The following is a 12,934-nucleotide window of genomic DNA, read 5'->3' on the forward strand; positions in this document are numbered from 1 at the left end:
TTGAACAACAAAGATGTTTATTAGCATTCACCTAAAGCAATTACAAGACATTTGAGAGGTTCACAGAGGAATGAAATACACAAAAAGCATTCATTAGGCAGCCTAGACTGCCCTTTAAACCCTTCACTAGGAGTCACACTGGACCCAATTTCAAAAAAGCAAGCTAAACCAGTTCAAGAAGTGGAAAAACCACAGAGGGGGGACAAAGAAGAGGAGGGAGAATACAGAGAAAAAGAAAGGAGTAAATAATCTGTACAGCACATGGAGGGAAGGAGAGGTCACAAGACAGGAGAGGATGGATGATCTGCCACACCTGTGAGCTTACAAACCAGCAAACAGCAGCGGAGGGTCGAGCCCCGGAACAGGGCCGGGCACTCAGCACCGCAACACGCCACACCATGTCACCACCGCACTGCACCGCATCTTAACAGCTAACCAGCATTACTCAACTGCTACACAACTGCGCCTAGTGCACAAAAGATACACAAGAAAGAGGGTTAGAGTCATAGGAAAGCAACTTTAACCAGACAGAAAATAGAGATTTGACAGAAAAGAAAACGTATGCTGCCGGATTAGCAAATTACAAATGAAGTGGCATAGCGATATTAATGTTTTGCTTTTATGTCACTAAACAGTGGGCCATTTTTCAAAAGAAAAAAAGAGTGGTATAACATAGCTGTCAAGGCTTTGAACATCCAACATGACACCCTGCAAATAAAACTCATATCCATCTAGAAAGTGTTAAACAAGGGATTTTATTAAAATAAATCTATGGTAATTAAAAAAAAAAAAAAGTACACATGTAATCAAAATATAAAAAACCCAATTTAATTGAGAAAAAAAAAAATCTAACATTCTTTTCAAAAAGCTCAACTTTACAAACAATGATCACATCAAAGTCACAGAATTTGTTTATGTTAACTTAAGTCAAATTTAAAACATTTTAGACCAAACTCCAATAACCTTTCAGTCTGCATTCAGTGGTAATAGTGGAGTCCACTTGCTCAATGTGAGACTCTTCCTGATGTCCTCAGCAAAGGCTCAATCATCTGAGATCTGGAAGGAAAGACAGAACAGAGTTAAGAAGAGCAAACCAAAATGACTCAACTCCTGCAACTGACTTGGATATTTAAATACAGTACTCTCTGATCTTCTTTCCCCTGAAACTAACATTTATCAAACTGCATTTTTTTTCTGGGAATCTAACATTTCTAGTAATCTTCACATTTGCTGTTAACACACCACTCTTGCCCCCCCCCCCCCCCCAAAAAAAAAAAAACTAGCTCTAACAAGACTCTTACACTCGGGCGAATTTGAAAAACAAACCTCGGTTCCCTTTGTGAGAGGCGGAGGAACCCACAGGCACAGGTGGGAACAGTGCTCAGTGCATCTGCCTGTGATTCCCGCGAACGTACCTCACCACACCACCTCATACACCAACTGACAGCCCGAACCACCGCCATGACGACCTGCTCCATAGCAACCACCGTTGCCTTGGTGACCTGCTTCTTAGCAACTGCCATCGCTCTCAGCAACAGGCAGGTCACATGGGCGGGTCACACACTAACTGCTCTCACACTGCCACACCCCCATCTCCTCCTCCTCTCTTTGCAAACAGGACTCAGCAGCTTGGAGGAAAAAATTCCACATTTAGGTGAACGTTTTGAGTGAAGAACCCTCCCATACATTCCCCATTTTAAAGTATACTGTAGGTCACATTAACCCAAATCTCATGTCTGTGTGCGCTTTGGATTTGCTGAACGTACACGCAAAGTAAAGGACACACAGAACTAGGACTGTTGACTAGATCAGCCCCAATCTTATTTTAAATAAAATATTCAGGATTCTGCAGACTTTGTTGCTTGTGTGCAAATGACTGTTAATAGCACCAAGCCTGCAGAATAATAACCCAAGTGATGACAGATAGCCATCTCATATATTTGAAGCAAATAATATAATCCACCCTTTCCCATGAATACCGTCATGTTGTGTCCATGTCTGGATTAAGTCATTGCCTCGTTGTCCTCTGGAGATTTAGGCCTACTCTTGGATTTGGAGCGGGACCTGGATTTGGACCCTCTGTTGGAAGGCGGGGTTCGACTCCTTGACTTGGAGGACCGAGACCTGGAGGGAGACTTTGTCTTGCTCCGTCTGGGGGTCCTGGACTTGGATTTAGACTTGGACCTAGATCTGGAGTCAGAGTGAGACCTGGAGCGGCTGTAGTGGTGGTGGCTCCTAGATCGAGAACGGCTTCTGCTCCTGGAGCGGCTGCGGCTACGTCTGCGGCGACGAGGGCTTCCTGAACGGCTGTGGTAACAGAGAGAAGCACTTTAACAGCAAGAGGAAGCCAAAACAAGAGAGAAACTGACAGATGTAATCTAAAAAGTACTTAATAACGTATCTTAATGAACAGTATCTTAATAGCTACTCGACTTTAAACTGCACAGAGGTAGCTGCAATGTAAAGCAAAAACAATAACTCTAGATACTTGATCATTCTATAGACCAAATGATTAAACCAAAAAAATCTGTAGATTAACGTTACTAGATAATGAAAATAATCGTTAGTTGCAGACCTAACCTACTGTATTATATTAGCACATTAGTATATGCAAAATAAAGTGCAATTCAGAATAACTACATTATGATAACTCGCATGAACAGTCGAACTGAAAGTGTTGCTACAATGTATTAAAGGTTTAAGTTACAATACAATAATGTATAGGAAAACAACCAGGACTATTTCAAATTAAGTTAAGTTAGTTTCTCCAACATGTGCTGGTTCACTCTATTGCAAAACAAACGTAAACGAGTTGCACAGCTAAACCTAATCACACCAGCATTTACCTCCTGCTTCTGCGTCCGCCGTACCCGCCTCCGTATCTGCGTGGCGGAGCACCTCTCCTGCTGTACATGGAGTCCGGAGGTCGTCCGTAGCGGGCCATCTGCACCCGAAGCTCCCGCCCGTCAAGCAGCGCTCCGTCCATAGCATCCATGGCGTCCTCGGCGTCGCGCTTGTCGAGGAACCGCACAAAGGCGAACCCGCGGCTCTCCTTGGTGTACCTGTCTCGGGGGATATACACATCTCCCACACGGCCGTACTTCTCAAAAACTCGGCGCAGAGTCTCCGGCGAAGTTCGGTAAGTCAGGTTGTCCACTTTCAGGGAGGTCATACCCTCAACGTCTGGCGGCGCCCTTCCGTAGCTCATGTTTTCGTCTCCTAGCAAGACAGCCGGACTGTTAAGTCGAAACTCGTTAGGCCCTATTGTTAAGTAAACGGTTGCTGTTAGTTTATAAATCTCCAGTTGGCGAATTTGGTTCAAATTCTAGCTGGTGTTTTTAATTGTTTTGCACTAGTCGTCATCCCTACCGCGCTGCTTTCATGTGAAATGGCGGCATCTAAGCTTCCTTTTCCCCTTTCTTTGCGCCTGTGTTGGCCTCCTCCGATTGGCTACTCCACTGTTTACCTTCCGCCACGTAAACCGTTACACACTGCCCTCTATCGACAGGGAGTCGCTTAACGGCCATATTGCACAACCCCGTTTTGTTTCATTAAAAATATCATACTAGCTATTTGGTATGAGTTAACTGTTTTTTGTTTTTGTAGTTTATCCACGCCAGACATTGTTGCTATGATTCCCGGGTCGTTGTACAACTTTTAACATTTTGATTGCCGTGGCCCTACTTGTTGCGAAAAAATGCTTTTTATAGTAGTGTAGCCTACAGACAGTCTTTCCCGTTATTAGGGTAAATTGTCGAGTTTTTAGCCTTCCCCACACATGTTCAGAGGGAAGGCTAATATAGTTTTTGCTTGGAGTATGTATGCAACAGACAGACGCGTCCTTTCTCTGCACTGCAGTCAGCGCCACTCGCACATTTGGCGTAGGACGGTCACGTTACAAAGTGGGTCGGCACTGTAGCTGCTGCTGGAGAGAGGACTGCGCAAAAACCACGGCCCGGATTTGTGCCTGCCTTACGTCATGGGGAGCCTCAGACCTCTTTGACAGGATCCAACAACGAGAAGCACCGGGGATGTGTAATCAACATCCAGCGGGCCGGGGGATGTCGACGAGCACACGGCTGATTTGTGCCACATACTCGCCCTTAAAGTAAAACCAGACACGGATATTTCGCTTCGATTGTACGATTGCGGCGCACCATGCGACCGCCTCTCCGCTATTAAAGGGACTACAACGGCTGTTTTCTACCTCAAAAACGAGCTGTTGACCGAGGAGGGATAAGCACCCGGAGAACTAATCCGCAGAACGGTCACATTCACGGCGGGGTTTGGACCTGACAGAAATGGACAGGGCAGCACGAACTGGATTAAATGATAGGGAATAAAAGAGACGCCGCGAACAAAGCGAACCTGAAGTGTTATGCTCGTTAATACGTGTGGTCTTTATTTGACTGGAAATGGGAGCTTTAACAAGCAGACAGAACATAGGCGTGGAAGAAGTGGACATTCCGTCCAGTTCGGTGTACCGTTATCCACCGAAATCCGGTAAGTCACAGAACAACAGGTCCGACTGGGGGCGGGTAACTGTTACAGTATTTTGTGCTTTAAACGCATCCATCACCATCAAAATCCTCACCATTTTACCTTTTAGCTGCAGGGCATTTGGGCCTTAAACCTGGAGTACGTTACCTGTGGAGAGAACGGAGGACCAATGCCTGATTTTTCTGAGCTTTTTTCAACCTTATTTCCCCCTTAACATGTTTAAATTGTATCTTGCCTTTACTTCATGTTTATCTATTAGGCTACATGTTATCATGTCATCTAATGTATTTATGTCACTGCAGCATCTTCTTATTTACCCGTCCTTCGTGAATACCCCTTATAGCCTACAAGTTAACCTTAGCCTATATTTTCATCTATTTGCAGTGTCGGATACATAACTGGAATTGGCTCTAGTCTCGATGCATCTGGGCATCGATAGCCTGGGAGCTAGACTTGTGTTGATGGCATCATACCTACCTCAGTTTGTCTGTAAAATAAATAAGTAATGATGGATCCCAAGAGGATGAAAATGAAAAGACCAACATCACCATTAGCAGTAGAGACGTTCATCCATGGAAGTTGTGTTCAGTGTGAATGAGGTTTTTTAGTTGAAAAAAGGACTGTAACCAATGTTTTTTTCCCCATTATCCCTTAATTTGTAGATTTCTTTTCAATATAAAATGTCAAAATAGTGAATAATGTCATTCATAATTTCCCAGAGCCGAGGTTGACGTCTTCAAAGTGCTTTAAAAGAGTCCCAAAGCCAAAAGCATTAGATTTATAATGATTTAAACAGAGATTAGCAGAACATTTTCATTTTAGAAGATGGAATTAGACGTTTGGCATTTTTACTTTATAAATTATCGATTCATCTTTGTTATTTTCTTAATTCAAATGGAAAATGGTGTAAAACGTCCACCATCATTTTCCAGGCCCCATGTGACATCTTCAAATCGGTTTTTTTGTCTGACCAACCGTCCAAAGCAGAAATATATTACATTTTTTTATTTATTTTTTATTTTTTTTACAATAGAAGAGTAAGAAAACCAGCAAAATGACTTAATTGTCTTAAATTCAATTAAGAAAATTAATTTTAATTGACTAATTGTTTCAACTCCAAGGCAAACACATTTAGTACCCATCAGATTCCTGTTTAATTATTCTTTGATCAGGAATTTTCTGACTCAAATCATAATTTTACTGAATTTATTTAGTGTATTATTAAGGCAAAGTTCTTGAACCTCTGTTTGCTTTAAAGGACAACTATTACATAGCATTTTCAGGATTATACTTGCATTTTCTGTTTGTACTAGAACATTTTACATGCTTTAATGTTAAAAAACACTTTATTGTGACAATTTATGTGACATTTTCTGATTGCAGCACTGTGTTCAGCTTCCCATCAGGGTTTAGCAGTAATCCAATATTACCGTATTAAAATTGAATTGTGAAGAAATTGTTATTGCTTTTCAATTCTATCGTAAACAAAGACATAAAGTAAATTGAAAGCTTTCACATAATGAAACCTGGTAGCAAATCGGGAAAAATAAGTAGTTTTACCCAACTTGCCTCTCCCACCTGCTGTAAATAATAATAAGGTGATGAGAGGGAGAGCATCGTCATTGTGGCTTTTTTTAGTTTATGATTTGTCGTGTTTATGGATTTTTTTTTTTCTAGTGTGAATGGCTTTAATGTCAGAGCAGCCAAACCCTGCCTCCTCTCCTGCATTAAGAAGTGTGAAAGATGCCAGACTAGAAGTCCTCCGAGCAGATGCACGACTTGCCTGTCCAGCATGTATTTAAAGACTCTGTACCACTATTACAGTCTTATGATATTAGCTCACCCTGTGATTAAACTGCAGAACGTCTATTTAGTTTTGTTGTCATCAACCCAAAGTCTTGGTAAACAGGTGGACAAGCTGCAGTACACCCAATAACAGCCCAGCTTCAGTCAGAATGCCCTAGATTATTTTCAGGGCATTGTTTGTCTCCTGCCCCTTGTACTAACTTGATGATTTGAGGATGTAAAGCTTGAGTCTTTTGAGCTTATCTGGCTATGTCTGTGGATACTGCTGCCAGCCAAATCGTTCAAATATTTAAGGGAAATGTTAATGTGAAGTGTCAGGTGGGTAGAATTTGCAACTAGCAAAAGAATGACAGCAAAACAAAATCTGTATTTTTGTCTGTTATTGGGCCCTAAAATAGTTATTTTCCTCATATCGATAAGTCTTTAAAGCTAAAGATACTAACTTAATGTTTCTTGCAATGCATAACGTTTTGAATTTTTCAATTCTCAAAACCAAGATTATTAACTTGATTTAAAGAATCTATAAATGAGAACTTTTGACCGAATATTAAAATAAAAAAACTGTATGCTTGAGAATTGAAAGCACAGAAGTATTCCCCACTAGCCTAATCCTATGCCTTCCAGGCAGCGCTGCCTGGAAGGAGCTGTTGGGGGCAAAAAACAAAGATAAACCACTAGTTTTGTCTCTTTGTCATTAATATGTTTTTTCAGATGATATGATGTATTTTGAGTTAAGTGTGTTTAAAAGTGAGCCTCTCTGTGCAGGGAGTTACTTCGCCAGCCATTTCATCATGGGTGGAGAGAAGTTTGACTCCACCCATCCGGAGGGTTACCTGTTTGGGGAGAACACAGACCTTAACTTCCTGGGGACCAGACCTGTGGCGGTAGGTGTTCTCACACACTAACACCTGTAGTAAATGTTAAAAACTCAATCTCACCAGAAGTACAACTCATGACACATCTTCTTCCTCTGTGGATGGAGTTGTCAAGGAATTGTAGATATCTGCTGAGCATTTTAAAGACAACTTCACACACATGTTGGCCTAAAAGTTGAGATTGAGAGTTTTTGTCAACTGTTCTATCAAGAATGAGCTTTTCAGTCTCATAATTTAATTTGTATGAAGATTACAAAATAATAGATATAAAGAGGGGGAAAATAAAGAAAGGATCTCGACCTGCAACTAATGAGTATTTTCATTATCGAATGCCAGAAAATATTTTAAAAAACATCAGACAGCCCAGCGTGATGTCTTTGAAATTGCTTGTTTTATTAACAGTCCACAACCAAAGATATTCAATTTGCAATTATAAAAACCGACAAAAGCAGTAAATCCTCACATTTGAGAAGAAAAAACTGCTCATTTTTGGCTTGACAGATTACTTGGTTGTCAAAATAATTCTATGTTAATCAACTAACTGATTAATCAACTAAAAGCTGTAGCTGTCTCTTCGTCAATAAACAGCAGCTGATACATTTCAGCAGTCGTGAATCCGGCAGTGGCAATTAACAAGCTGTCACTAATTGACATTTATTTCAACGTCTCATCCTGTCAAACTAATTAAAAGTGAAATGACAGTCTGCCCTTGTACAGAGAGGCTGATAAGCTGCGGTTGCTCCAGAGGGTTCATTCAACCTAACTAATGAGAGCTGCAGATCGAAAAGGGCTCAAGTCCGGAGAGGAAAGAGAGAATTTGTCACAGACTGAAAGGCTTGGAGTGAAGCTGATATGGAGAGACTGCTCCATTACTGTGTGTGCTAATCTCAGTCGCACTGCTGTTTCTGTCTAGACTGGGGCTAGAATTAGGAGTGCAGTTTTTCTCCCGATTATGTGGGTGTTTATAATCCTGCAGCTGGTGATTTTTTCTTTTCTTGTATGTGTGTCCGAAGCTTTACCAATATTATATAATTTTTGGTTGGTTTCTAAGCAGATGGTGCTGTGGAATCATAAAACCAACCGCAGTTGTTGTGTTCTCGGTCTCCTGCACCACTCTACAAATATGATAATGGGTGGGGCTATATTTAGGGGTTTTCATTTATTTCACATTGATTTACAAAATGGATTTTTAGCCATGCTGGAGGCAATGATGGTCCATCAGTCCACCAATTCAGTCTGGACTGAAATACAGTATGTCAACAACTATTGGATGGATTGCCATGGAAGTTTGTACAGACATTTCTGGTCCCCAGAGGACGAACCCTACTGAATTTGGAGATCCTCTGACTTTTCTTACAGTACCACGATGAGGCGAAAGGCGAGGTGAAATGTTTTGGCAAATTTTGGATGGATTGCCATGGAAGTTTGTACTTCGATGGCTTACTTTGTAATAACTTTAAAGATTGCTTACCTGTATTTGAAAAGGAAAACAGTCTAAGCTTTTCATTTTAGTTTGAGTATGTGTGAGGAAATACAGACTTTTCCTCGGATGTTTCATTATTTTTAATATGTTACAGGACCCACAGTGTTGCCTGTGAGTTTCCCAATGAATGGTTCTTTTCAGCATCTGTTACTCCCTGTGTGTTTGTTTGTGTAGTTTACAGGCGTGACTCCCGCCGAGCCCAGATGTGTAATAGTACTGAATATGGTGCCATTCTCACACACACACACACACACACACACACACACACACACACACACACACACACACACACACACACACACACACACACACACACACACACTCACACACACGGACAGATGAGGGCTTGTAGTGTGTTTCTCTGCATGTTTCTCCTCCAGTGATCCTCAAACCACCTCTGCTCCCCTCTTATGCTCAGTCAGCAACTTTAGGCTTCAGACACACAACAAAAGAGACCCACAGATTAGGTCAAGGTAAAAGGTTATGTGTGGATTTTCCCGCAGGGTTTTTAATGTTGTTTCTTTATCGCTAAAGATTGGGTTGGTCATAAGAGAAAATAGTGAAAAAAGAAGGTATTTCACATCCATCTGTGAATTAATGCTATCAAAATTCTCCTGATGCGGTAAACTTCACCCATCTGGTCCTTGAAATAAAGACAGGAACTGTTGGACCTTGGACTGGTTTACACTCCTGTGGTCCCTGTGTGTGCAGAAATGTGCCCAAACACTGTCTGAAGTGTCAGCCTCGTCCCTGGAAAGACACAATTTGAGCAGATTTTTTGCTCTGGCTCAGCACTTGTCAGCACAGATCTCGCTGGTGCTGACCAACCGAAACACTTGTGTTAAGGTTAAACCAGGAGCAGCCGCGGTCATTGTGTAACCCTGAATTCCCTGTGGTAAAGAGAGGAATGTCGGGGTGGTTTGAGGGAAGATGAATGCTACTACTCTTCAGTCTCATAACATGTATTTTACATCTATAATTTGTTTTCTTTTTGTTTTCAGTTCCCGTATGCAGCCCCTCCACCTCAGGAACCAGTAAAGACTTTACGAAGCCTTATAAACATCCGTAAGGACACACTGCGGCTCGTACGGTACGCACCTCTAGCCAACTAAACATATACGTAACCCCTCATTACACCACTTAGCTATTTTTAGACAACAGGCCACAACAGCTAATTTAAGAGAGTGTCATATCATGCATGTTTTTTCTTGTAATTCAAACTTACTTTCTTGGCATACTTGGGGAATAGAAAACACAGTATGACAATGTAACATCCAATTTAAAAATTCAAGGCAACCATAAAAGTACAAAATGTCTCTTAATACATCACAGACAATTACATACACAAAGAAATGATGCTACAAACAAACAAACAAAGAAACAAAAATATGGAAATTACATTTCTGTATGATTATTGAGAATTAAAGCACTTTATCATTGGATTTCATGCATGTTTTATGAATGCTCTCCCTGACTCATACACTAGTAAATGGATTTTGGATCCTTCTCAGATTTCTGTTCTCTGCATGAAAAACGTTCTCCCTCGTCCTTATCTCCTCTTCTCTCACCCGTAGGTGCAGTGAGGACCTGAAACTGCCGGGTGACGAGGTGGCGGGGAAGAACAGGGCCTGCTACAACGTAGAGTTCACCTTCGACGCTGACACACAGGTGGCCATAACCATCTACTACCAGGCTATAGAGGAGTTTCACAATGGGGTGCCAGTGTAAGTGGAAACATGTTTCCTGGTGAACAAATAACACTGGATGCTTGTAAAGAAAGATTAGCTAAAATCCAATAACCAATCACTTTGGTCAATATCTATATTTTTAATTTTACTGTTCACGATGTATCTAGTTTCACTCAGTAGAATTTGCCTTGTGTCTTTTAAATTGTAGCTTTATTAATGCACCTGCTGATTTATTGCTAAACACTAAACCGTCTGCAATTACTCAAGACAAACACAAATTACTTCCACTCAAAAAGTTGAAATTGTGTACCATTTATTTTGGCATAATTTTAAATATTTTTGCACGTGCAATTTGTCAACAGCAGCTGCATCCTTAAACACTTTCTTCTAAAATACTCACTGTCATACTGTTTCCTCAAGAAACACCTGTTTCCAGGTGTTGGGGAGTACTTCTGCGTATGTGAAAATACTGTAGTTGTATAAAGCCTTCTGTGGCTCCAGAGGCAGCTGTGTGAAGTGTGATCAATTGCCTCAGTGCCGGTTGGGGCTGAAGACTACAAGTTTAGAAAATGAAAAAAATCACCTGAGGGTGTGGAGTTAGACAGAAGTGTGCTGACTAGACCTTTGCAACCCGAATCTGTATAGGCAGACAGCCAAAGTTGAGGTATCAGAATATGTATCGTAAGACTAGTAGAAAGTCTAATCATTGCATCTGTAGTAAATATCAAAAGAGGGACATCTTCTACTTTTAGTCATGAAAGAAATAGAAATACAGGCTACTATAGAGGAGAAAATGTTCCATAAATATTCATTTCATAAGTTATACCAACAAAATCTTACATATCTTTTTTCTATATATATATATATATCTCACTATTTGCATATGTTGCATAAAGAGCTGTCTGTGATTTCTGTCCATGCAGGATGCAAGCAGACGTTGCCTATCCTCCACTTCACATAGAATTAAAAAATCATCTTTTAATAAGCAAATAAAATGTATTCAACACTAGTAACTGTCACATTTAAACATAAATTACAGCCTGTTATAGTTTAAATATATTAAAATGCACGTAATCAACGAATGAATCCACAACTTCTTGATAGCGATAAGGTGGACATATATTTTTGTGCATTGACTGTATCTACGTGTTTCCGGCAGCTACCTGCCCCAGGACAGCTCTCTGCAATCTGAGACGGTGCACTTCAAGAGGGGAGTGTGCCAGCAGTTCTGTCTGCCCTCACACACCGTAAACCTCAGCGAGTGGGCTGACGAGGAGGTAGGCAGCTTGTGTCTGTCGGCTGAATACTGAAACACACGTCTGTATGAGGCTGTGCTTTGAAACCTGATTTATACACAGGGGCAGATATAAATCTACTTTGTTTCCCTCCACAGCTGCTGTTTGATATGGACAAAGAGGTTTTCCCCATGGTGGTGCAGGCCGTTGTAGATGAGGGGGACGGTGAGTTGCTGTGTGTTTATCATGCTGATGGTCTGATGTAAAAGTAGAGCTGCAGAAGTTTAAGCAAAGACTTGTCCACTGTTTTTATTCTTTGCAGAACATTTGGGCCACTCTCACATACTGCTGGCTACATTTGAAAAGGTAAGAAAGACACTCTTTGTCAGAGAAATTGTGGCAGGCTGAGGCACGAGATATTTGCAGGAATTTGCTGTTCTACAGACATTGCCAGATGTCTCAGATAGAGCCAAAACAGCGCCAGGACATTCTTCAGTAGCTATTTTGATATTGGTTAATAGTTTACTTTGCCAGCTAAAATGCCAAAGATTTGCAGCTTCTAATATGAGGGCCTTTTTTCTTTTCTTTTCTTTTTTATGCTTGTAAATTGTATATCTTTGGGTTTTGTATAACTGATATTAGTATAAAGCCTAATACTGCTCTGTGGTGATGAAACAATTCCTAGCTTGTAAATCTTGATTAACAAATACTCTCTTGAGTTTGAAACATGACATTTAGTTAATTTTGACACATTGGCACCATTTAAAATATGCTGAAATAGCTATTAGCAGTAAGGTTTGAAATGTACCCCTGGATGTACACACAACTATCACTAGATCACTTTATACCGAAGAAAACTTTAAAACGTTATGATTCTCAGGCAAGTTCTGGAGTCATAAGCAGATTTATGGACTTTGTTCTAGGCTAACCTGATACTAGATTAATAATTAAAAATGTTGGTGTAGTCAAACATCTTTATTTCTGGGTGCTCATTAACAAGGCCTCCAAGCTCTCATTTCTTTAAGGATGCTGTAGCAGAGGCAAAACTGCTCTCTGACCTCAAACACGAATATGTAGAAACATCAGAAGTCCTCTACACAGCATTACAGTTCAGCCGAGTGCCGTTCAAATATAAACGATGCAAAAGAATAAAAAATAAAAAGGCTTCCAGGATGAGTTTTTGAATGAATTAGACAAAGTAATAATCAACTGTTGCTTTCTTTGGCAGCACATGGACATGAGCTACTGTGTGAAGCCTCTGAAGCAGAAACAAGTGGTGAATGCACCTGCTTTTCTTTTTCTCTCTTTCTTCCTCCTTTTGTGTAATATTTATTATGTTTTTGAAAG

At 40.7% G+C, this 12,934-nt stretch overlaps 2 protein-coding genes and 1 long non-coding RNA gene across 18 annotated transcripts in view; 1 reads left to right on the forward strand and 2 right to left on the reverse strand.

Moving 5' to 3' along the window:
- On the reverse strand, nucleotides 1-9,637 carry LOC116061382. Its single transcript, XR_004107708.2, has 3 exons — nucleotides 9,625-9,637; nucleotides 9,298-9,307; nucleotides 1-1,202 (listed from the first exon to the last, which is right to left on the reverse strand). It is a non-coding gene; the product is annotated as an uncharacterized LOC116061382 (long non-coding RNA).
- On the reverse strand, nucleotides 127-3,404 carry srsf2a (serine and arginine rich splicing factor 2a). 5 transcript variants are annotated; one of them, XR_004107705.2, is made up of 4 exons: nucleotides 2,847-3,404; nucleotides 1,327-2,307; nucleotides 964-1,056; nucleotides 127-466 (listed from the first exon to the last, which is right to left on the reverse strand). XR_004107705.2 is itself a non-coding variant. In XM_031315560.2 (3 exons), exons 1-2 carry the CDS (start codon nucleotides 3,206-3,208, stop codon nucleotides 2,004-2,006), a joined length of 666 nt encoding a protein of 221 aa, XP_031171420.1. In that variant the 5' UTR covers nucleotides 3,209-3,404; the 3' UTR covers nucleotides 610-1,628; nucleotides 1,980-2,003. The 5 variants fall into 5 exon arrangements, 1 of the variants encoding a protein (XP_031171420.1); XR_004896440.1 differs by having other exon boundaries at nucleotides 1,980-2,307; nucleotides 2,847-3,403; XR_004896441.1 differs by lacking the exon at nucleotides 127-466 and having other exon boundaries at nucleotides 610-1,056; nucleotides 1,416-1,628; nucleotides 1,980-2,307.
- Nucleotides 3,723-12,934, forward strand: part of rnf157 (ring finger protein 157) — a 24,722-nt gene continuing 15,510 nt past the window's right edge. For 5 of the 12 annotated variants that reach the window (XM_035997951.1, XM_035997953.1, XM_035997949.1 and 2 more), the window contains exons 1-8: nucleotides 3,727-4,503; nucleotides 7,072-7,190; nucleotides 9,666-9,754; nucleotides 10,239-10,388; nucleotides 11,512-11,629; nucleotides 11,746-11,812; nucleotides 11,910-11,953; nucleotides 12,816-12,863. In XM_035997951.1, the coding sequence (XP_035853844.1) occupies nucleotides 4,416-4,503; nucleotides 7,072-7,190; nucleotides 9,666-9,754; nucleotides 10,239-10,388; nucleotides 11,512-11,629; nucleotides 11,746-11,812; nucleotides 11,910-11,953; nucleotides 12,816-12,863 (723 nt within the window). In that variant the 5' untranslated portion in view covers nucleotides 3,727-4,415. Of the gene's footprint in view, nucleotides 4,504-7,071; nucleotides 7,191-9,665; nucleotides 9,755-10,238; nucleotides 10,389-11,511; nucleotides 11,630-11,745; nucleotides 11,813-11,909; nucleotides 11,954-12,815; nucleotides 12,864-12,934 lie in introns of all 12 variants that reach the window. The other 7 variants (XM_035997946.1, XM_035997954.1, XM_035997952.1 and 4 more) reach the window with 4 other exon arrangements.

The sequence above is a fragment of the Sander lucioperca genome, chromosome 22 (genome assembly GCF_008315115.2).
Source record: "Sander lucioperca isolate FBNREF2018 chromosome 22, SLUC_FBN_1.2, whole genome shotgun sequence".
Lineage (NCBI taxonomy): Eukaryota > Metazoa > Chordata > Actinopteri > Perciformes > Percidae > Sander > Sander lucioperca.